The 25388-nt window shown below is 42.2% G+C and overlaps 1 protein-coding gene across 1 annotated transcript in view; it reads left to right on the top strand.

Moving 5' to 3' along the window:
• MOCOS (molybdenum cofactor sulfurase) overlaps positions 1-25388 on the top strand; it is a 93571-nt gene that overhangs the window by 33903 nt on the left and 34280 nt on the right. The window contains exons 6-8 of the mRNA XM_035135079.3: positions 12618-12817; positions 15392-15508; positions 17242-17697. Of these exons, the coding sequence (XP_034990970.2) occupies positions 12618-12817; positions 15392-15508; positions 17242-17697 (773 nt within the window). The remainder of the gene's footprint in view (positions 1-12617; positions 12818-15391; positions 15509-17241; positions 17698-25388) is intronic.

Raw genomic sequence — 25388 nt, 5'->3', positions numbered from 1 at the left:
AATAAATAAATAAATAAATAAATATTCTGTGGGAACAACAATTTTTTAAAGTGTGAACATTTACTAAGCACCGTTTGAAGATTAAAATATTAAATCACTTGCCCCCTGAAGATCTCAATCTAATAAGAAATAGTGCAAAAGAAAACAGGAGTGAATATAAGCTCTGGAGTAGGATTCTTTCTGGCAGGGAGAAGAAAAGCACCTATTCTTACTCTGGTCAACTGATGCGGCAGGCTGGTTTCCCCCTACAATCAAACCTAAGTAATCAGTAAAGAGTTCTTAGATTCTCAAGGACTTCCCCCACCCGCAAGAAGTAATATATCAGGAAGTGTCACCTGAGAGTAAGACAGAACATTTTGCACCCATACCCCTGGATCCAAAACAAAGCTGGTTTATTTGTGTCTCAGACTCTGTGTTTTTCAGTTTCACTCATAATACACGATAGGTTACAGAGAAAGGGCAGAACTCCTCAATGCCTTCTTTGCCTCAGTCTTCTCCAAGAAAGAAAACAACGCCCGACCTGAAGAATATGGAGCAGATGATTCAGCAGGGGAAACACAGCCCAGAATAAGTAAGGAGGTAGTACAAGAATACTTGGCTAGTTTAGATGTATTCAAGTCTCCAGGGCCAGATGAACTACATCCAAGAGTATTAAAAGAACTGGCAGAGGTGATTTCAGAACCACTGGCAATAATCTTTGAAAATTCCTGGAGAACAGGCGAAGTTCCAGCAGACTGGAGGAGGGCAAATGTTGTCCCTATTTTCAAAAAGGGGAAAAGAGAGGACCCAAACAATTACCGCCCAGTCAGCCTGACATCAATACCAGGAAAGATTCTAGAGCAGATCATTAAGCAAACAGTCTGTGAGCACCTAGAAAGAAACTCTGTGATCACTAAAAGTCAGCATGGGTTCCTGAAAAATAAGTCATGTCAGACTAATCTGATCTCATTTTTTGACAGAATTACAAGCCTGGTAGATGAAGGGAACGCTGTGGATGTAGCCTATCTTGATTTCAGCAAGGCCTTTGACAAGGTGCCCCATGATATTCTTGTAAAGAAGCTGGTAAAATGTGGGCTAGACAATGCTACCATTCAGTGGATTTGTAGCTGGATTACTGACCGAACCCAAAGGGTGCTCATCAATGGCTCCTCCTCATCCTGGAGAGTAGTGACTAGTGGGGTGCCACAGGGTTCTGTCTTGGGCCCAGTCTTGTTCAACATCTTTATCAATGACTTGGATGATGGGCTTGAGGGAATCCTGAGCAAGTTTGCAGATGACACCAAGTTGGGAGGGGTGGCTAACACCCCAGAGGACAGGATCACACTTCAGAATGACCTTAACAGATTAGACAACTGGGCCAAAGCAAACAAGATGAATTTTAACAAGGAGAAATGTAAAGTGCTACACTTGGGCAAAAAAAATGAAAGGCACAGATACAGGATGGGAGACACCTGGCTTGAGAGCAGTACATGTGAAAAGGATCTAGGAGTTTTGGTTGACCACAAACTTGACATGAGTCAGCAGTGTGATGCAGCAGCTAAAAAAGCCAATGCAATTCTGGGCTGCATCAATAGGAGTATAGCATCTAGATCAAGGGAAGTAATAGTACCACTGTATTCTGCTCTGGTCAGACCTCACCTGGAGTATTGTGTCCAGTTCTGGGCACCACAGTTCAAGAAGGATACTGATAAGCTGGAACGTGTCCAGAAGAGGGCAACCAAAATGGTCAAAGGCCTGGAAACGATGCCTTATGAGGAACGGCTTAGGGAGCTGGGTATGTTTAGCCTGGAGAAGAGAAGGTTAAGGGGTGATATGATAACCATGTTCAAATATATAAAAGGATGTCATATAAAGGAGGGAGAAAGGTTGTTTTCTGCTGCTCCAGAGAAGCGGACACGGAGCAACGGATTCAAACTACAAGAAAGAAAATTCCACCTAAACATTAGGAAGAACTTCCTGACAGTAAGAGCTGTTCGGCAGTGGAATTTGCTGCCAAGGAGTGTGGTGGAGTCTCCTTCTTTGGAGGTCTTTAAGCAGAGGCTTGACAGCCATCTGTCAGGAATGCTTTGATGGTGTTTCCTGCTTGGCAGGGGGTTGGACTGGATGGCCCTTGTGGTCTCTTCCAACTCTATGATTCTATGATTCTATGATTCTATGATTCTAGGTTGTAATGATGTGCTAAGGTAAAGGTAAAAGGTAAAGATACCCCTGACAATTAGGTCCAGTCGCGGACGACTCTGGAGCTGTGGCGCTCATCTCACTTTACTGGCTGAGGGAGCCAGTGTTTGTCCGCAGACAGCTTCCAGGTCATGTGGCCAGCATGACTAAGCCACTTCTGGAGAACAAGAGCAGCACACGGAAACGCCGTTTACCTTCCCGCCGGAGCGGTACCTATTTATCTACCGTACTTGCAGTTTGACGTGCTTTCGAACTGCTAGGTTGGCAGGAGCTGGGACCGAGCAACGGGAGCTCACCCCGTTGCAGGGATTCGAACCGCCGGCCTTCTGATCGGCAAGCCCTAGGCTCTGTGGTTTAGACCAATGTTTCCCAACCTTTGGTCTCTAGCTGTTTTCGGACTACATTTCCCACCATCCCTGACCACTGGTGTTGCTAGCTAGGGATGATGGGAGTTGTAGTCCAAAAACAGCTGGAGACCCAAGGTTGGGAAACACTGGTTTAGACCACAGCGCCACCCGCGACCCTAATGATGGGCTAGATGTAGCCAATACTACCCATAACTCTTGGGAAGATGGCTCACGTATCTCCAAAAAAATCAGTTGACCCTTTCATAAAGTTATCATTCTAGCTTTTCCCCTTCATCTGCAGCAATTAGACAAGAAGAACAAACACAACATTCTGTGCTTCTTTCATGTTGTCTATAGATACCGGTAATTGTAGTTTGCTGGATGTCAGCCATCTTATGTATTGCCCCAGTGGGATTTATGAGAGTTCTCCATTGATCAATAACCAGAGAAAATCTTTGGATTGAAAAATTATCTTTTGAAAAAGCACGGAATGTACTTTGTGGCAGTGCATACAAGGCTAACATTTGACTCTTATTGCTGCCAGCCGAAATACCTCTTTGCTTTTTTTTTTTTTTTAAAAAAGAAGAAGCAAATTTCTAAGATACATACTGTACCACAGGGGGAATTGGGCTGCAGCTTGTGGGGGGAGAAGGGGAACAAAAAACCAGGAAAGACAATCCAGACAATTTTTTAAAGACAATCAATAAGAGCAAGAACATCTAAATGGATTTGGGAACGGAAAGCTTCTTTTATAGGTTAGCTCAAGAACTGAACTGTCACACTGGCTCCAGCTTTTGAGATTCCTGGGGTCACACAGTGCTGATAGCACCCCAAAGACCTGCTCCCCTAGGACCAGCACTCCTGCAGCTGCTTGTCTGCCCCCCTATGAGCCCATTTTCTCCAAGCGTTGTGGGGAGGGCGGAGTTGTAGTTGTGGGGAGAGCTGCCAAGTTATCCCTTTTTAAAAGGGATTTTCCATTATGCTGAATAGGCTTCCTCGGGAGAAAAGGGAAAACTTGGCAGCTATGGCGAGCAGCTTTATCCTGTAGTGACACTGCCAGGGTCGGCCCAAGTTGTTTTGCTGCTGTAGGCAAAATCCCCCCCCCCCGATGCTGGCAGATCCAGGTTCCTTCCCCATCCCTGTTCCTGCCATTGCATCTGCATGGGCTGCCCCTGGACATTACAACAACTGCTGCCACTCTTTGGCCAAAGAGATTGGTAGCTGCAGTAGTGCTGCTGGTGGGAGGCCCAAGGGATGCTACCACTGGGGTGGGGCCAGGCAAAGTGTCAGCCTCGATGGGCCCTGCATGTCTGTGGACTACAGCAAATGCCCCAGTGGGCAGACTGCTGACTCTGAGCCTGTGTTACGTTTATCTCCTGAACCACCCGGAGCTCTTCAGATGAAGGGTGGTACCGTATATAGATGACAATGATGACACTGTTGAACTGGACAATTGAGCTACATGTGCTTAACAGCTAAACCTGAACACCCAAAGTATTTTTCTGCCGCAAGGAGTTCACATTTATGTGTGAGTTGTGATTATTGTTGTTCTTGTTGTTGTTTACACCAAAGGGCATGCAATCAATTGCATCTGAAAAAGCTTGGTTTAGTTGACTAATTATAATTTACTTGGGAGCCAGACTTCCCATTAATTAAATACACAAATTAAATTGGGAAATTACCTAAACTGTCTGTTGCTGGCATACCGCTATGTCCTTTTCTTCGTGAGCATTCGTCACAAGAGATTAAATTGTAGTAGGATTTGCTGGAGTCTCAGGGTGTGATTTACTGAAATTAGGGGTAGAGGATAATTTTTTTTCGTCCACAACCTACCATAATTAGCCAACCTAATTTGCCCATCTTGGATTTATATGTGGATCAGAACAGAGCTGTCAATTGGAGTACAGTACACATGTATATGACTTTTGTGATGCACTTCAATTTAATGTATTTTTAATCTTTGTTGGAAGCCGCCCACAGTGGCTGGGGAAACCCAGCCAGATGGTCGGGGTACAAATAAATTATTATTATTATTATTATTATTATTATTATTATTACTTTAGGTTCAAAACGTGTGCACCAAAATGCATGTTTTACGGAAAAATACATTCAAAGATTATATACTTTAGGGAAAGAATACATATAAAATGAGAAAAAAATTATAGCATTTAAATGCACTTTGAGGTTTTTTTTTTAAAAAAAAGAAATCTGCAAACAGTGAGATGAAACAGAACTATGATTGAGAGTATTTGAAAGTGATTTGGAATGGAAACAGACCCACCTGTCTGCCTGTAGCCACGTGGCATGAGCACTCAAACCCATTGTTTAAAAAGTCAGTATTTCTTGTATTAACAAACAAGGTTTCATACCATCATCTCTTCTTCTTAACTAGAGCAAATTTAAATTTTCAGATTAACAGTTTTTAATTTTTAATCTATTTTTCAGAATAACAGTTCCATGTGCTGCTCTGGCTCGCCAGAAGCAGCTTTGTCATGCTGGCCACATGACCCGGAAGCTGTACGCCAGCTCCCTCGGCCAATAAAGCAAGATGAGTGCCGCAACCCCAGAATCGTCTGCGACTGGACCTAATGGTCAGGGGTCCCTTTACCTTTACCTTACCTGGCCTTGCCTCCACACATCAGCGGAGCATGTTTAACCCCATTCTGCCCTGCCTCCACCCCTGTTCCTCCCTCTTCTGAGTTCAAAAGGACCTGCACATCTGTGATTGCATGTCAACTGGACACGCCTAAAATGGCCGCCACCTGTACAGCCATTCAGTTTCATCCAAAGTCTCATTCACAGTCCTATTTTTCAAAACAAACAAACACATAGAGGCAGCCTGGATTGCCCTGTGTCAGAGTTGAGCATTTGCTTTTTCTTTGTTATTCTTTGCATAACTGATGGGATAAGTAATGGGTGTGGGAAAATGAATACTGTATCCTGCTGGGGGCTGGAAGAGACCTCAGTAATCACTATAGTTAAGTTTAATTTTGTACATTGCATGTGTTGTTTAAAGACCAAAGATCTCTCTTCTTCAGCACTTAAATTTCAAGGGATTATGATAATGCTACTTTGCAGAAGGGACCCAGGTGGCGCTGTGGTTAAACCACTGAGCCTAGGGCTTGCTGATCAGAAGGTTGGCGGTTCGAATCCCTGTGACGGGGTGAGCTCCCGTTGCTTGGTCCCAGCTCCTGCCAACCTAGCAGTTCGAAAGCACGTCAAAATGCAAGTAGATAAATAGGAACCGCTACAGCGGGAAGGTAAACGGCGTTTCCATGTGCTGCTCTGGTTTGCCAGAAGCGGCTTTGTCATGCTGGCCACATGACCTGGAAGCTATACGCCGGCTCCCTCGGCCAATAATGCGAGATGAGCGCGCAACCCCAGAGTCGGTCACGACTGGACCTAATGGTCAGGGGTCCCTTTACCTTTACCTTCACTTTGCAGAAAATAGCTGAAATTACAGGCTGAACTGAACTCCAAGGGGCTACTTTATCCGGATGTTGCGCATGCTCTGTAGCTCTCTCTCGGATAATATATAACATTGGATGTATATAAATGAGATAAAATGATCTAAGTCAGACTGGGAGAGGACTGAATAAAACAATTGACATAAAAGGTCTCTGAGTAATGTTGGAGCACAGCACCTTGATAAAAAAAATGAATTCACAAGAGGGAGCATTTAAGTAAAGCAGCTGTTACCTGGAACATGCGCTTTCCATGTGTGAGCTCTTGCCATGTGTGCGACCTGCACTGGCAATTAGGCACCTGGGAACTTGAGAGCCCCCTGGCATCGGTGTCGTCAGTCTCTGGGGAAGCTGTCTCCTTGGGCTTCGGTCTCAGGATCTGGGACTGGGTTCAGATCTAGCTGGTTCCTCCTCTGTGTCAGAGTGCTGGCTGCTCTTCAAGATCAGGATTGTGACAGCTGATGCAGACAAGCAAGTTCATTCTTTTTCACTGACACTTCAGGTGTTCTGCACTCCTCAAGGAATGTCCCTTGTATGGAAACCTATCTTTTGTCATCTGTGGACATTAGTCTACATTAGTCAGAATACAGCGTTATAACACTGTAACTCCAGATGGCGCTGTAGAGCTGAATACACAACTCAATGATCTTTTCAATTGTGAGATTTACAACTATTTTTGCAGAGCATTTTCAGGGCATTTTTATAGCTGTGTAGATCTAGCTTGTGTCTTCAACAAAACAGGGGAAGAAGCGGGAGTGATAATCAAGGACTGTGCTGTCATTCATCTTTGACCATTGTAGTCCAACAAATACGATATTTTTTTATTTTAAGGGCTCACATGAATTCCAGTTCAGATGTGCTTTCCAACAGTGAGATTATTTAATTCACTCAGAATCAGTGAGCAGAACTCTATAATTTTTTTATTAGCGTTTAAATTTGATACCCCATTTTTGGGAGGCAGGCAAGGGAAAAGTAAGTGGGCTCTTGGGACGCAGGAAAGAACACATTACAGTTTCATTTCTAAGTAGAGGTTTATAATGTGATTACCAAAATGTGAATAACAATAAAAATAGTGTAGCAGTTTATTCCCAACAGGTAGATTTTTTTCTTTCAAATAAAATAGTAACATGCTTTTCCAGCAGGAATCTCCATTCATGCCAAGTTCTTTTCTACATTTGAGCAAAATGTATTTATATGATACAATCATCAAACTCTGGAATGATAAATAGCAGGAATAAAATCCTGTTTCAGGAAATGACTGCAATGAAAGAGCAATTAAAATAAAGCTGGCAAAAAGTTGAAAATATTATTTAAGCTTGAAGAAATCATGGGGGGACGGGGGACGGGACGGGACATTGCACTGGAAACAAAATGTTAAGTCAAAAAGCAACAAATGTATTAAAAGGGTTATACAGTGAAGTATCAGCAGAGTGCTATATATTCACATTCATGCATCTAAATTTCTTTTTAAAAATAAAAACCTGAGCTAGTGTCTTCCACAGTGATTTACTCTATATTATCTTCCCTGCCTACCAATTCATTTCCAGTCTCAGTTCAGTGTTAGTGTCGCCTCTAAATCCCCAAATAGCTTAGAACCAGGAGACCCAAAGGATCATTTTAAAATTGTGTGTCCACAACACGGCCCTTCTGTATGTCTTCCGATCTTCTGCAGCACGGGAGGCATGGATGTATTAGAAATCACCTTGGGTGGGGTGATTGGTTTGCTTTCCATTTTTGCTGGCAACTGAAGACCTTATTGCAGGCATCCCCAAACTTCGGCCCTCCAGATGTTTTGGACTACAATTCTCACAAACCCTGACCACTGGTCCTGTTAGCTAGGGATCATGGGAGTTGTAGGCGAAAACATCTGGAGGGCCACAGTTTGGGGATGCCTGCCTTATTGTTTGGAAAACCTCTGATTCACCTAATGTTGCAAGTCGATTGTTGGCTTTTCCTATTTGCTGTTTTTTAAGATTTGCTGAATTGTTTTGCTTTTATTGTGATGCATTGGCTATTCCTTGAGAGCACAAAGATAAAATAATGATTAGTTCATAAATAAAATACATTATCAAGTTTGGCTGACTAGAAATGGAGATTAGGGGTCAAACCACATTTCAGGCTATAAAAAATAGAGGAATGGTTTTTTATTCTATATTAAAAAAGCAAAGCTGCTACTCTTTCTGAAACACATGTTCAAATATATGAAAGGATGTCATATGGAGGAGGGAGAAAGGTTGTTTTCTGCTGCTCCAGAGAAGCGGACACGGAGCAATGGATTCAAGCTATAAGAAAGAAGATTCCACTTAAATATTAGGAAGAACTTCCTGACAGCAAGAGCTGTTCAGCAGTGGAATTTGCTGCCAAGAAGTGTGGTGGACTCTCCTTCTTTGGAGGTCTTTAAGCGGAGGCTTGACAGCCATCTGTCAGGAATGCTTTGATGGTGTTTCCTGCTTGGCAGGGGGTTGGACTGGATGGCCCTTGTGGTCTCTTCCAACTCTATGATTCTATGAAGGTCATGTCCGATCTTCCCAGCAGGGAATCACTTCACTAAACTGGTATAAAATCAGTGTGTTTCTACCGTGGACACACTCCTTTGGAGCATAATATAGGATGATGGTATATCAGTTCCTTTCCCTCACACAAATAGATATCAAATATTTTTCCAAGAGGAGGCTGGTTGAAAAAAACCTTGTGAATTAATATGAAAGCAATCAACGCTGCATGTGCAACTTTGGTCTGTGAGGGGTTGTTGGCATATCAATGCTAAATGTTCCAGGAGTCTTGAAAAACTACACATGCTTATGTTACAACATTGAAATAAATACTGAAGTTGTGAAAAAGGAAGGCAGGAATTTTATTTCATGGTATTGGTAGTTTCTTTAAATGGAAGCAGTTCTTGGGAGCTTAAGTTGTTCAGTTCATTTTGTATGCAAAGCTTCTTTAAGGGTATTAGAAGCATCTTCATTTCAAAGATTAGAAATGTTAAAGAAGAATGACAGATGGAATGAAAAGCAGGCGGGGGGTGGGGGGGTGTCCTGCTGCAGTACCAGTGAAAGTGGTGCTAGAGCTATTTCTAGGTGCTCACAGCTTCTCTACCTAAACCTACAGTAACTTTTGAATTCTCAAGTGATGCAGTGCACACTTTTGCTACAAGGCCTATCTGTTGATTGTAGTCAATGGTCTGCCCTGCCTCATGGGAAGATCAGTAATGGTGGACAAATTACATTATTCTGTAATGCACAGACATATTCTGGGGCAAGAGCTCTATTCAGAATGGTAAACATTTGAGGTGTGCATGCACACGAAAGCTTATACCAAAAATAAACTTAGTTGGTCTCTAAGGTGCTACTGGACAATTTTTTTAAAAAATTATATATTTCAACTGCGTCAGACCAACACGGCTACCTACCTGAATCAAGGTTTATTTGAGTTATTTGCAGTATGTTGTAATGGCATAGACGACACGACTAAAGGCAGGTTGAACTCAATGGGAAGGCGACCAAGAGCAGAGCTCAAGCGCTTCCTTTTATTGAAAGCTCAGGATGACAGTTAATCATTACAAGGATAGTGTAACTTCTAGCCAATTACAGCAGTGCAGTCCCATACAAGGTGATGTTTCCTGTAACGTCACAACCGGTCACTCCCTAAGACATCCTCCATAGCCCACGTGTTGTTTTGCCATGCCCTCTGTCCATGCTCCAAGCACATGTCACTCTGTAAACACCCCCTCCTCATTCCCATTGTGTTGCCCTCCTTGGCTTGACCCATCTGGTTTGTCCTGATTCATCCAGTTCCGTCCAGATCCTCCTAGATCCTTCTAGCTCTGTTGTGACCTGTTGCCCTGCTGACCTGAGCCTCTGACCTGTCCTTCTTCATGTGTTTCCCATTCTGACATTAGCCGGTTTGCCGCGCTAATGCCCACACTCTCGAAGATCGGTGTGGCTTGCCAGCACCAGATCTCAGTCATTCCCACACATGCCAGCACCATTTCCTCATGTAATCCCCACAGCAGTATGCAGGATTGTAAAGGAGCAGCTGTTCAAAATATTATGGTAATTGCAAAGTGATGTCAACTGGAGACTAAACTGACGCAGCAGTGGGAATATATCTTGGACATATTCTGTAATGAGAGTGGGAAACTGGTTTTTGAAATTGTATTAATTTGGTTTGATTTGTAATAATTTGGAAAACCAATAAAAATAACTGGCGAAAAAGGTTTTTTAGAACTTCCACCTGAGAAAGTAAAAGGAAGCCGGGAGCACGTAATCTACTTTGATAACTCTAGAAGTGAGGCTGCTTTCTGTCACAAATTCTAAGAATGAATTTTATATCCTCCCACCTCTACTGCCAGGATTGGTAGTTTGGAGTTTTTAGAAAGCATCTTTCATTTTTCAAGTTGACCTAATCAACCGTTTTGTGCCAAAATCCCAATGACTCTTTGAAGTGAATTGCATAAGAGGCTTAATATAACTGAGCTTAAATCCTGAACCTTTTGCTTTTCATCTGGCACTGCTCTTTGAATAACAAGTTGGATTTTGAAGAAGGGGAATCTTGCTGTGAATCTCAGGTTATCAGTTCTTTTGCCAGGTGACTGTACTGACACACTGTGGTTCTCAGCAGTTTTAAATCAAATGGCGTATGTGCGGGATGTGTGTGTATGAGTAAACATCAAGGAGCTGACTTTTTCATATCTTTTAGAAGTGATACATTAATAATGCAGTTTTTGGAATAGTGGCAAATATTGGTTATGTGATATTTTATATGCATTACTAGGCATTTATTAAAACTGTTAAATTTAGAAGTTTTCATTGCTTTTGCTATCAACAGTTACTACAAGGTTCTCCTCCGCCTGCCCCCCCCAAACCACCCTAATTAAATTCACTGATATTCTATTTATTTATTTATTTATTTATTTATTTAATTCTGTTTGTGAATCCCTGGGAAACATCTCAAAGCAATACATAAGCTTATTTACGAAAAAGAAGACATTTTGAAATCAGATTTACAGAAAAATGTTTTCCTCTTGTGATGCACTGGGATGATAAATCAGTTTTATACAAATAGGAAATGTCGACAAAAACCAGGAATAAAATAAAGCTGCTTTTGGCATACACAGCTTTCAAGAGAGTGTTCCTGGCTTTACAGTGGTGGGAGCAATTATTTTACAACACTAAATTATATTTTACTCATGGGGAAAGTGCAGTGAATATGGAGTCTCCTTTTGATTTGGAGAACAGAATGCAGTAGGGACCAACAGAAAGCTACATGTGTGAGTGTCGACTTCCTTCAGCAGCATAAATGCTGAAAGGAGATGTCTGCTTTGTGCATCTTTGACATTGCTGAGCTCCATGGTTTGAAAGCCCTCTTTCTCCTTTGGTTCTGGAACTGCTTCTGCCAATGTTTTTGTTAAATGGGCGGAGATGTGATTACTCCTAGTTACTTTGATTCGTCATTGGTTTGCTCGTCTTTTTGGGTCAGATTACTACATCTAAAATCTAATAGATCAGCTTCACTTCAGCTAGATTCCATTACCACTTTGTGTAATCCTCCCAACAAATTCTATATGGACTGTTAGTTGAGCAAGGGCTACCAGTAATGGCTTTTCTATATAAGGTTCTTTACAATTGACTCTCAAAATACAAGTTGCTAACATCATTGAGTTTAAAGAAGGAGTAGAAATTAGCTATTCAACAAAATAAGATGGGGAATTTGCAAAAGCCATCTGTTCATTAAGATAAATACTGAAAACATATCACATGTGGTCTAAGCATGCCATCGTGAATGAGAGGATTAAGCTTCGGCTGAGGAGGCAGAGAAAGAGAGGAGAGAACAAAAAGTAATTGCACACCCAATTAGAACCGGGTGAAGATGAAATGTTCCTACCATTAATTAGAGTAGATGTGTGGTTTCAATGCATATCTGACCTATTTTAATATTAGTTTACCCATGTCAGTAATAAATTAGATGTGTGACAGGTGTTGAAAAAAGCCAAAACAGGTTCTAGAAAACTTTCAGTAGAATGATGTACCAAGCTTTGTTTGTTGTTTATAACAGACAATGCGTAATTCTTATAATCTGTTTGTTTTATTTATTTCCCACAATTCATGAGATGAATCTAAATGCATAAAACTGACTACTGAAAATAATTGCTTCTGTAGTTATGAAAAATGGTGTGAAAATTCTGTCCCTGGTGTTAGATCTGTGATGACTCCTCCTCCTCATGTGAAGTCATCAACCAATGACACTGGAGTTGCTGGGTTTGCCCAGGAAAGACGAAGTGAGGGAGTGCCTGCTGCTGTAGCTTTTTTGAGAAAAATCCCCCAACAAAATGTATTTCTATGTGGGCAGGTTCTCTTACCGATATGTGAGTCTTACTTCCAAAATGTCTCTTCAAAGAATCTATTTTACTATGATGCCTGCAAAAGTGTATTGAAACGTCTTTTTGATTTGTTTATATTTTATGTTGTTTATGTAAACTTAATAAACACATCTTTTAAAAACTTACATTAAAATATAATAACAATTGACTTGATTTTAGGAGAACTTTTTGATGTCCCTGTGGAAATGGCTCAAAATGAAACTGGAAGTTGACTTGTTGAATTTTTCTCGCCTCTCTCTGCCCTTGCAGGTGGAATGAAGAACATAGAACAACATACATTTGCCTTAGCTCACTACACCTACAGAATCCTCTCTACGTTAACATATCCTAACGGGGCATCTGTTGTGCATCTTTACAGTGATACAGACTTCAGCAGCCCCGAAGTCCAGGGTCCAATCATTAATTTTAATGTATTGGATGAAAATGGAGATATAGTTGGTTATTCACAGGTATGCTTTAATAATTCTCTTGTTATCTTCTAATGCATTTTTGTGATCATTTGACTACCTTCACTCAAAATACCTTTTCTTGCTGAATTATTCCTTCTGAACCTCCCACATGTTGTTTTATATTAAAAATAACAAACAAGGGAATAAATCTTTTGACAAAGTGGAGGACAAGTTGTCTAAACAAAGATGATTCCCTCTGGAATTTGTACATGGCCACCAAGCACAGTGTTCCGTGTGGCTGGCATGTTATCTTCAAAAGTATGATGAAAACCTACCCCTTTGTCCTTTTTTCATGAGGTACGTCACCAGAGTCTTTTGAGTGATATTGGAAAGAGTCAAGGCCAACCTCCTCGTTTTTAAAAATAAAGAATATATTGTTCAACAATGATCAAAGAATATGAATTAGCAATTCTAATGCTTTTAAGAGCCTACCCACTCATTACATTAAATGTGATGAGTCCAGTTAAGATAATATTCATAGCCAGCCTAATGGCTTTTTTGGCCATGTTCCCAACAGCCATCTCGAAACCTCGGGGGGGGGGGGTGATCATTCACTATTGATTTCCCCCCATTGATTTAGCAGTTAAGATTCCAGGCAGACAGAAGAACTCGATGGACTGGAGGAACAGAATACAAACCAGATGATGAGGGAAAAGATTCTGCTGATGCCTCCAGTTCAGTTATTCTTTGGGCCTGTATCATCCTCACAGTTATGCAGCGCCAGCGGGTATCTCACCACAAGTTCCCAAGGCAAAAGAGTTGGATTGTGTTGTTCTCACTACTGAAATGGATCTGATATCAGAATGGGGTTTGCTATTACAGCCTGGCAAAGTGCATTTGCAATGTATTTAATCAAATCCGACTAGGTATTGAAACGATACGTCTCCTGCAGACAGTTAACTAGGTGGAAAACTGTCATCTTGGCTCAGACATATGATCAAAGGACAACATAATGGATGCATTTAACAACTCTTATATTCTAGGGACACGGGTGGCGCTGTCGGTTAAACCACAGGGCCTAGGGCTTGCCAATCAGAAGGTTGGCGGTTCAAATCCCCACGATGGGGTGAGCTCCCGTTGCTCGGTCCCAGCTCCTGCCAACCTTACAGTTCGAAAGCACGTCAAAGTGCAAGTAGATAAGTAGGTACTGCTACAGCGGGAAGGTAAATGGCGTTTCCGTGCACTGCTCTGGTTTGCCAGAAGTGGCTTTCTCATGCTGGCCACATGACCTGGAACCTGTACGCTGGCTCCATCGGCCAATAACGCGAGATGAGCGCCGCAACCCCAGAGTCGGTCACGACTGGACCTAATGGTCAGGGGTCCCTTTACCTTTACCTTTATATTCTAGAAAACCTGAAAATACTAGCATACCCTCCAAAATTTATCTGAAGAAATTAGTCTAAACCACAGAGTCTAGGGCTTGCCGATCGGAAGGTCGGCGGTTGAAATCCCCGCGATAGGGTGAGCTCCCGTTCCTCAGTCCCTGCAACGTACCGCTCCAGCGGGAAGGTAAACGGCGTTTCCGTGCGCTGCTCTGGTTCGCCAGAAGCGGCTTAGTCATGCTGGCCACATGACCTGTCTGTGGACAAATGCCGGCTCCCTCGGCCAGTAAAGCAAGATGAGCGCTGCAACCCCAGAGTCGTCCGCAACTGGACCTAACGGTCAGGGGTCTTTTTACCTTTATTCTACATTAGGAAGCTTCTCCTGCATTTGTTCTTGCCACACACATATATGTAATATATACATCAACATTGGTCAAGCCAATTACATTCTCTCAGCGTAACCTACCTCACAGGAACCTACTTGACAAGGAACCATGCTATGTCCATTCACTTGCTTTCACTCAAGTGGTGGCCCACCCATGAGGCAAGGTGAGGCGACCACCTCAAGCAGCAAGATCCCCAGGGGCAGCAGATCCCAATGTGAATCTCCCCCCTCCCGTTCCTGATATACAGTAGATCTTCACTCATTCCTTCTTCCCTGGCAGGGATGGGAGAGCCATTTTGGAGTCTGCCTCAGGTGCCAAAATGTGTTGGGCAGGCCCTGTTTCACTTTCTGTATCTAGGCAAGTGCTGAGATATAAAGTCAAAAATAGTTTGTGAGAGAAACTGCAATGTAGGGACAAACAGAGCTTTTTTTCTTGGGGTACACAGGGATACGCATACCCCTCAACATTTTGTGAATCTAAGTTTGGCCTCATTGAGGAGCAGTATTTCAATATGAGTACGAAAATAAGAGTACCCATAAACATTTTTTTAGGAAAAAAGCACAGGGGACAAATATGTTTCTTCATTCCAGTCTGGTAGCTGCCATGCCTTATGTACATTGTGAAGTTATAAAATGAGGATTACATCATGATATATTTTAATGAAAAGTCTCTTTTAGGATGTAAAGGTGATATTGGGGGAAAATCTCAAGTTGCATTAGAACGAACATTCATAAAATCTAAAGCAGCTAAGTTATTAAGTAATAGAGGAAAATATTTTGTGATTTCTCAAACTGTAGCTTTAATTGATAGCAAACTGATATCTTTAACTATGTTGAGAATCTTTCTTTCTTTGCTGAACCTACAAGGTAGACAAGTTGGCTGGGCTGTACAACATACACATTCGCACAGGCTGTTTCTGTAATACTGGAGCTTGTCAGCAGCATTTGGGGATCAGCAATAATGACATCAAAAAGAACCTGCAGGTCAGTATGTGTTTAGTCCATTCATGCTACCAGCATGCTTAGGGGTGCCATTTAATCTTAAGGTTTCCCAATGTATCCCAGCAAGTCCTGCCCAGTCCAGCATTATGGTTTCATTTAGGTGCTCCCAAGTGAAGTCTTCAGTCTTTAGTCTTTCACAGGCTCCAAACTGTCCAATATTCTCAAACGAAAAGGTAAAGCCATCAGCTACCCTGTGGTAGTTTCTGTGCATCACAGTCCTTTTGGGAAGTGAGCCCCAGTCACTTCAGTGGAGTTTGCTCCCAAGCAAGGTGCACACAGCGTTGCAGTCTTAAAGAATTACGAGTGAGCACTGGACTGGACACAGGTACGATATTTGCTCCGATGTATTATTAGTTCTCAAATACATAAGAGGAATCCTGATCACACTCTCAAAATAAACTGTGGGCAAGATTCTGCAAAAATTATTTCTGCAACAAAAATCCTTTTTTGTGATTGTGATTGTTGTAGAGCATCTGTAAACATGTACATAGAGATATGACAGTAGTTTACCTTTTTCGGGGTCCTTACAGTATTCAGTGTAATCTCTTCTCAACCTACATTCTTCCTCTTGTATACTTTGCTTTTTTGAAAGTCCTCTGGCCATGAAATTGTACAACAGGGCTGGGGAAACACTTTTCAGCCACTTTCCTTCGTGGCTAACTTTCTGGGAGTCACATGTCAGTGGTGGATGGAACCACACACACACAGCCACATGCTGAAGGTGGAAGTCCTGTAAGTTGGAAGATGCACAAGCCAAGGCTCCCCCAGCCTGTTTGTATGGCAAGCTCATGTGTTTATCAGGGCAATCAAAGCCTTTATCACCCTTAACTTGCTGAATGGGTGGCGGCTTTCCTCTGTATCCTGTTGTGGAGCAAGGACAACCTTCACACATCAGCTGCAGTTTGGACTTCAAAATTTAGTAAAGCCACATGTCCTTTTGCCATGTGTGCCATTTCCTAGTTTATTTGTCAAATGCAAACAAACAGCCCTAGCATGTTGTACATATTACCTTAGTGAAAAGACGCAGTAACTATCATGCTGCATTTTAATGGAAAGAATAATGAAAACAGGACCAGAGCTCAGCAGTGAAGCACAAAGCGTTTTTGCTTTGCATGAGTAAAGTCCCATGGTCAGTCTTTGTATCTCCAATGGGAAATCTTGGAGACATGCTGTCAGTCAGAGTAGACAGAATGATACCCAGAATCCAGACTTCATATGCGGCAGTTTCAGGTGTTTATAAAACCAAGGGAGAGCAGCGATAGAGACTTGTTTGCAAAATTTATAAATAATATATATATATATTACTAGGTGCCTAAAGGCAACATACAAAGCATAAGAAGGGGGAAAACAACATCTTAAAATAAAAATAAATACTCCTTTTAAAATCGGGAACTGCAGCAGCCCACTTAAAAGTAAACCTCTCCAAGTGCCTGGTGGAATGGGTTCATTTTTACAGAAACCTAAAACTCAGTAAAGGTAGATCAAGGTGGGTCTCTCAAGTATGGTCATTCCAAAGATTTGGGGTTGTGAATAACCAAATTTGGCACAAGGAATAAAAATCAAGATTACCTCTCTCTCCAAAATGAAGTCTTGCGGGAGGGGGGACATTATGTGTTTTTACAAAAATCTTATCGCTGTAAAATACAGCACGTTACATTTTGATAGCGTATACAAAATGTTTATAATACCTTCTATCTCTCCCTCCCCCCAACTAGGCTGGGCATGTCTGTGGTGATGACATAGATGTAGTTGATGGACGTCCCACTGGGTCTGTGAGAATCTCCTTTGGCTATATGTCTACATTTGAAGATGCACAAGCCTTCCTAAAGTTCATTATAACCACCAGACTCACTGGCTGCAACATAGTTAATATTCCATCTCCAACACAGACTATTTCAGAATTGGTCGCGTCTCCCAGGGAGAATGGTCACACCTGTGATAACAACAGTGCAAATGAGCTACCTCCGAACAAGAGCATTGGGGACTCTGGACTTAGTACCTGTTCCACTTCCGTGAACCTGCAGGTCAATCTACAGCCGGCCAAGAGACATTCAGAAAGAGACATGACTGAGGTTTTTGGGAACCCAGCAGAAGACATGCCAAGTGGTAGAAGGCCAGTCACTGTCACCAACATTTATCTCTACCCAATCAAATCATGTGCTGCATTTGAGGTAAATGCTTTTAGTGATATGGGGTGGGTTATCTCTATATCTATATCTATATCTATATCTATATCTATATCTATATCTATATCTATATCTATATCTATATCTATATCTATATCTATATCTACATAGATGTGTTATATGTATGTGTGTGTGTGCATGCACGCATGCAATTTTTAGCTCACAAAGGCATCCAGGGCCAGAGCCGCTTCACCTTCACATAGATAGAAACAATAAGCTCCCAGTGCCAATTTTAGGGATACCATTAACTGATATTAAATTGTTGGTTATTTAGTGTATGTGTATCCATCATGGGGCAGGAGAAGTACAGCATTAGGATTTTCTTCTAATGCATCAAAATGTTTTTGGCTTGTTCAGATCAGAGAGAGAAAAATTAAAATTCAGAATAGAGATCAGTTGAAGTAAAACTAAATGAGCATTGGCTATGCTCTATATCCGTCTCTTCTGGCTTGGCCCAGCAAATAAAAAGAAGAAAAGGGTCGTTTTTTTTTTATAAAATAATTTTTATTGATTTTACAGACAAAACTAAACAAACTACACAAACATACAATATAATACTGTCCCTTCGTTTTCCCTCCACCCACTGGTTCACCTCTGCCACCAGTGAAACCCGTGTGCTTTGAGAATCAAAGGGGTCCATTGTAAGTTGGGTTTAGCCTCCCCCCTCCCTCCTCCCCCCTCTTCCCCCCCCCTGCCACTGAAAGGACAGGGGTGGAGGAGTTCTGAGGATTGGTTTCCCCCAGCTCATTCATAAGTATACATTAACACAATACAAACATAATAGGGGAGAGTTTTAACTCCCCAATTCTTATTACCTTAACCTTATACTTGTGACTTCCTCGATAGTCTTCCTCCTGGTTTTCCTTAAACAAAATCTAAGGTTGATGGCGGGTTTTCTATTTCAGTTTAAAATCCTTTTCTTATAATATTAACTCAACCCTCCTCCTTTTCCATGCTGCCCTCCCACAGACCCCCTCCTGCCACAAGAGGAACCCGTGGGGCACAGCATTTCCAAGGTTCCATTATATCCCCTCCTCACCCCTCTGAGCACCCCCTGCCACTGAGTATCTCAGAGTAAGGAAAGGAGAGTAGACAGCTTTCTGCCTAAACCTAACTTAACTTACAAAGATTTACATTCACTTAAATTCTTTCCTAAGCTGCTCTTATAATTCCCTCCAGAAAGCACAACTTTTTCCATTCATTTTTAGACTCCATCTCCTCTCCCTAAGTCTTTTCCCCCAATTGGATCAGCATTTCCGTTAAACAAGCCAAAATTTCAAAAACCGTCTCTCAGAAGCTAAAAACAAAGTCTTTTAACTAAAATATTCACCCCACACCCATTCTTTCCCATGTCCATCTCCAGGCCCTTGTCCCCCCCTGCCCCTGTCTTTTCCATTCCTCCCTAACATCATCCCACATTTCACCCCCTCCAGGATCTTCAAGTCCATCACTCCTCAAATTCCTTTGCTTCTCATTTTCTTGCTCTGCTTGATTTTCTTCCTTTTGAGGTCCATGCTTTGCTTCATCCCAAACATATTTTTTAAAGTCCAAGTCCTCTTTAAGATTTTCATCTAATTGTTCCTCCTGACATCCAGGTTCAGTCTCCACAGTCTCCAAAATCAAATTTTCCTCTAAATCCTGGGCTTGGACTTCATCCTCGTCTGCTGGTAAATTGGGATGCTGCCGTTCCTTGTAGATATCCTCCCATGTTTGTAGATAGTTTAGCACAGCCTCCTGGAAGGCTCGAGAGTACTTTGTTTTCATATTTCTCCTGACCGCAGACAAACAGGAGGTGGAGAACAAAGAGGTGCTGGAAAATTCCTTTCTCAGACGGCCGACTCCATTTTGGCTGATCTTTTCCTTTGTCTTTTAACTCAATCACAACTCCATTCTTAAATCCAATATTAAATAATTCTACCACATTTTCATCCAATTTTTCCGATTATAACAGTACAATCAGTCCACCCGGTCTTTTGACAGCTTGACAGCTTTTTGACAGCTGTCAAAGCGCTCTCCCCCTTAATGATGCTGTACCTCAAGGGGAGCCGGACTCGGGAGTTGAGAGGGTTCAAAAAGGTCTTTCTTTCTCTCGGGTCCACAGTCTCAAATGTCTTTTGTCATTCAGCTTAAGGTTATTTAAAGCACCTCCCAATTTTCCATTAGGAAGAGACCGACTTCCGTTTCTTTAGAGTCTCTCCTGTTTTTCCAATTAACGAATTTGAAGTCCGTAATCGCAGTTCCACTTACTTTTTTGGAAGTTCAAATTTATTCGGAAGAATCTGCCGCTTGCCGGGTCGGGACTCGGAGCTTCACTTCTTGGAGGTAAGATAAAGCCCAAAATGGCTCCCGCGGTTCCACCCCGCTGGGCGCATGAGTCACCGGGACTCTCTACCCGGTGTTTTTACGGGGAATCCGCTCGCTCTGCGGACCTCCCCCCCCCCTCCGCGAAGCCAGGGACATTGGCGCGCGAGGTCCCTGCGTCCTTCTCTCCGCCGCGACAGACCGGAAGTCCTCAGAAAAGGGTCGTTTTGGTGTCCCTGAAAGGATCGCTCCATTGGTTGGTATAACCACAAGGGAGGCTTCAGTTCATCTAAAGCTGTATTTTCCATGAATAATTGGACACCAGTTTTATCCTTATATGTATCCCCAAAACTCTTGTGTTGTGCTACATCAGCGTGTCAACAGCAGGTAAAGGTGGTCTACTAAGGCCTGTGTTTCACTCAAGTAGTGAACCTGCACCTGGCCTGTACAATGTCAGGTTGGGGTACACATGAAAAATGTCTTTCCATATAGGGAATCAATTACTATATTATTATTATTATTATTATTATTATTATTAGTGTTTTTGTAGGAGAATTGCATCACTGAGGCTAGAGTGGCTGTACTCTGTAATGTCCCATCTGTAATGCTTTTGCCTATTCCATTTAGTAACTGCTCAGAGGGTCCCCTGCAACCTCTTCACTCACTTTTTGCTCCATCAAGGAGGATGTGTGGGCTGCATTATTTGGCTCTGCAATGGGCCTTTTGGCTTTTGAGGAGAAGGGGGGGAGAGGAAAGAACCCTCAGAGGAATCAGGACAAGAGATTTAAAGAGGGAGAATTGGAATATTTCTTCCTTAAGCCTGTTGGAGACAATGGAGAAGGTGGGGCAAGGTGAATACCAACTGCTCAACCAATCTTGACAATGGGAAGGAGGAATTTGGAGAAACTGAGGGTTGATTGGTAATGGGGAGACAGAAATGTAGGAGGAGGAAGAAAGATGGGGATCGTATGGAGAGCAAACGCAAACCCAGGGAGGTAAAGAACTCTCAGAGCTCTGCAATGCAATGGCAGTTGTAAGTCTGGAAATGGAAGACCTGAAAAAAGAATGAGGTGCTTTTGGGATGACAACCTCCAAGGTTTGTTGACAAAGGTGGTAGTGGGCTTCAGGTTAATTTTAAAGTAGGGTTTACAGTACTTCTGCTACAGCATGCTTTACTTCCCAGTGCTCTGGTAGTCAGTGAGAAAGGTGTGTGATTGCAATTTCAGGAGGTCCCATGTTAGCTGAAATGTGCATCAGGACCCACACCTTTGTCCATGCCAAATGAGAATTTTCGCTGGAAACTCACATCCAGATTTGGCCAGGGCATATACTTGTAGTGACATTCAGGGGAAAAATGGTGTTTTTAGTCAAGGCACTATAATGGGACAATTAAAATGGCCGTGGAACTGTGCTCTCTGGCAACAGGAGGAGGAAGAAGGACTCAATAATTTTCCTGTTTTAGCTGCTTGTATAAAACTACAAAAACTGACAGTCACTTCACAGACTACTGTGCAGCTGGAGGCTGCGTATAGAATTGTGGGTCACAAATTCTACTGACCACCAGTCAGAGCATGAGGCAACTTCACAGCAACTAAAGTTAAACCTTTTTTTTTACTCATTGTCTTAAATATATGGAATGCTTATTGCGTGTGGAGGTCCCCAAACCACCTCTAAATAAATCACAACGTAGACAGGATTAAGTTTAATGGTTTTTGGCATGAATTTGGCCACAACTTTATTAAATCCAAAACAATGTGTGAGTGGTTGCGTAGGCATTGGTTCCCAACTGTCACCTAAGGACAGAACTGATAATAAAATAAAAACTTGCCTTGTCAACACGGGGAAATCCCCACAGGGAGAGACGGGGACCGGGTGTACAGAACTCTCCCCTCTCCCTTCAGGCTCCCAGAGGCTTCAATATGCCGTCCTGGCCCCTACCTAGGGGTTACGGACACAGCATAGAGCCACTGTATTCCTGACCAGGATTTCCCCACCACTCAGGCATAAACTTGGGGCCAACTAATCTTTAAGACCCTTAATACAAACAACATAACCAATGCCTAACCGCCAACCTTACAAGTTGTGACTATTTGCTATGCAGTAGGCGAAAACCCAAATGGCACCAGCCAATCAGCCAAATGGGAAAAATTCCTACCGGCCCCTGAATACAGGCAACCAAGAAAAGTCATAGCAATGTCAACACAGAGGCCTAACAACAGGGAGGGAGGGCGGGGATCAGAAACGCAGCCAAAGAGAAGGGTAAAGAAAAAACCCAATGTTTAAGCTTATATACCCCCAGGGTTGGATTTACAAATTGTTACATACAAATATGCCCAACAACAGCCCTTATCCAATCAAACGGTGGCCACTCATGCCCCCACCTTTGCCAAAGGCGTGGTTTTCCAGCCCCCACCGCAAATCGTGCTCTCTGTAATGGAGAACCCGTCGTATCAAAATAAATATTACGGTAATATTCTGTTATCTTGAAACTGCTCTTGTCTACTCAAAGAGTTCAGTGGTGTTAACAGTCCCATATTCTTGATGACTGTTTCTGGTGGGACAGTTGCTGAACAGCTCCATATTTTGAACTGAGCAGGGTTTGACAAGCTAGCAACACTGCCTCTGCTCCATGACTCACTCCCAAACATGTCAAAACGCAATACCCCCCATGGGTGTCACCAGGATTTATTTATTTATTTGGGGGGAGGCATTATGTTAGGCAGAACCGAGTTATTTGCAATGCAATTGGTCAGTTAAGTATGCCCCTCGTCTCCAGTATCAACAGCACTAGTCACTGATGGCAGGATATCAAAGAAAGATCTCTTTCATTCCTGACAGTCCCTGCGTAAATAGTAGTAGTAGAGATTATCAATTTTCTACTTATCTTCCCAGTTTTATTGAAGTCTGAAAGAAAACACAGCCTACATTTATGTTCATACTGGAGGGAGTGGCTTAAAGAGTCTTTTGCTTGTGCCTTGGCATGAGAGAAAGGGATTAAAGTACATAATAAACAAAGAAATAAATCAGGCAAGCAGAGGACCAGGGACTCCTCTGTAATCTAGGAGGATCATTCATAGCTGACAGTGTATCCCCGTGAAAACTGAATGGCATCCCACCCCTGCATCCCAAAGATAACAACCCTTCTTTTGTTAACATACTCATCCAGGGATGCAAGAGGGCTGTCAAGAGCTCTTGATCTTTCCAGGGTTGGTTGAAACTGCCTCCAACTTCTAATTCAACAGCAGCAGCAGCAATAGTAGTAGTAGCAGCAGCAGTAGCAATTGTTCAGAGATTGTTATCCCAGGACCACTAACTGTGGCAATAGGTCTAATGTTGGGAATTTCAAGAACAGCCTCCCTGAACTGGCTTCACGTAACATGGACGATTTTACAAAAATCCCCCAAAACTGCTTAGTAGAGTGCATGGAAATGAATAGCTTAATCCTAAAACTTACAATAAATATTAATTCAATAATTAGCATGCTTGTATGCACTAACATAACATGGGCTGCAGGCGGTGATGGGCGTACAGCAATTGAGGAAACACTTGATTAACATGTTATAATTGAGAGGATACTGATTTGCATTACAAAGAAATGTTAACATTAAAAATACATTTGCAACAAAAATATGGCGTTTAAGTGTTGCGGTGCTATTTGAAAATTCTCTCTTTGAAGATTTTAATTGCTTTTCTTTTTCAAAGTTAAGAACATTACCACCTTGCCTGTGACACTCCCTCACCCCCACCGTCTTTTGAATGAGGCATGATGAAATAGGTAGATGGTCTACACACTGACCTAGAATCTGACTTTCCTTTGCGATGTATTTTGCAATGCTTTAATAGATGTCAATATTATTATAGCTTCTTTTATGAAAACTTCCTGCTGTGGATCACAGCCCTGCATCTGCATGAAAATTGAGGTCAAAGCCATTGACTGCTCACCTGCATTTAAAATATATTCTGTTCAGTAATAAGTTTTTTAGTTGCCTGGGAGTTTAAAGCAAAACATAATAAGAAACATTACCAAGGCAGTCACATATTTTTCGCAAGTATAAATGGCACATTACTTTTGCATGCGCTGAGCACAGCCCTTAATTCAGAGGTGCAATCCTGGAAAATGAAGACTCGAACGCAAATTCAGAATTCCATTGGCATAGCAAAGCAACTGCTGAGGGCAGAGTTATGCAAATGACTTTGCAAATATTTACATACAGGTACTGGTGGTTCTGGCAGAATTTGCAAAGTTTTCTTTTTAAAAGAAATGAAGCTGAATTCTGCAATCTGCATGAATTATTCAGATTAATTTTATATACATGCAACAATCACTCAATAAAGCCAGCTTTATTTGCCGTGGTAAAAGTTGTGTTTCCAATAAAGCTTACATGGGAGGGGGGGTGTCAAAAATTAATGTGTTAGAGATGAACTGTGCTTTTAGGAAGGGGGCTTTACACTAGGCTAGTAGTTTGTATACATTTCTGTCTCAGGAGACAATGGAGGAGTGTGCCTTTGTGAGGCCAAACTGTATGGAAGGTTGCAGCACCTGCTATGTGGCTGTAGAGACCGATATGGGGCGAGACATGTTTTGTTGCTGTTGGGGCAGATGAAGGCATCCATTTGTGCTGCAGCACACCACATATTACAGTGAGGGGGGAATGTATTTGATCCCCTGCTAAATTTTCCCATTTGCCCTCTGACAAAGAAATGACCAGTCCATAATTTTAATAGTAGGTTGATTGTAGCTGTGAGAGACAGAAGAACAACAGGAAAAAACCCCAGAAACCCAGAAGATAAAAGTCAGAGATTGGTGTGCATTATAATGAGTGAAATAAGCATTTGATCCCTTTGCAAAAGATGAGTTAGTACTTGGTGGCAAAACCCTTGTTGGCAATTACAGAGGTCAGACGTTTCTTGTAGGTGGCCGCCAGGTTTGCACACATCTCAGGAGGTATTTTGTCCCACTCCTCTTTACAGATCCTCTCCAAGTCAGTAAGATTTCGAGGCTGATGTGTAGCCACTTGAACCTTCAGCTCCCTCCACAGATTTTCAATGGGATTAAGGTCTGGAGACTGGTTAGGCCACTCCAGGACCTTAATGTGCTTCTTCCTGAGCCACTCCTTTGTTGTCTTGGCCATTTGTTTTGGGTCATTGTTGCCCAGATAAATTTGTAAACATTTATCTTTTTACCTTTACAGCTACAATAAACCTACCATTATAATTATGGATTGGTCATTTCTTCGTCAGAGGGGAAACGGGCAAATTTAGCAGGGGATCAAATACTTCCCCCCCCTCACTGTACGTTTAACTATTTGCTCTTTATTTCTTGTCTTAGGTTTAAGTTTAATAGTTGTTTTTTAAAAAACAATTTCTACCCTATG

The sequence above is a fragment of the Zootoca vivipara genome, chromosome 12, assembly GCF_965207765.1.
Source record: "Zootoca vivipara chromosome 12, rZooViv2.hap1.1, whole genome shotgun sequence".
Taxonomy (NCBI): Eukaryota; Metazoa; Chordata; class Lepidosauria; order Squamata; family Lacertidae; genus Zootoca; species Zootoca vivipara.
This window is presented reverse-complemented; position numbering and strand designations above follow the sequence as displayed.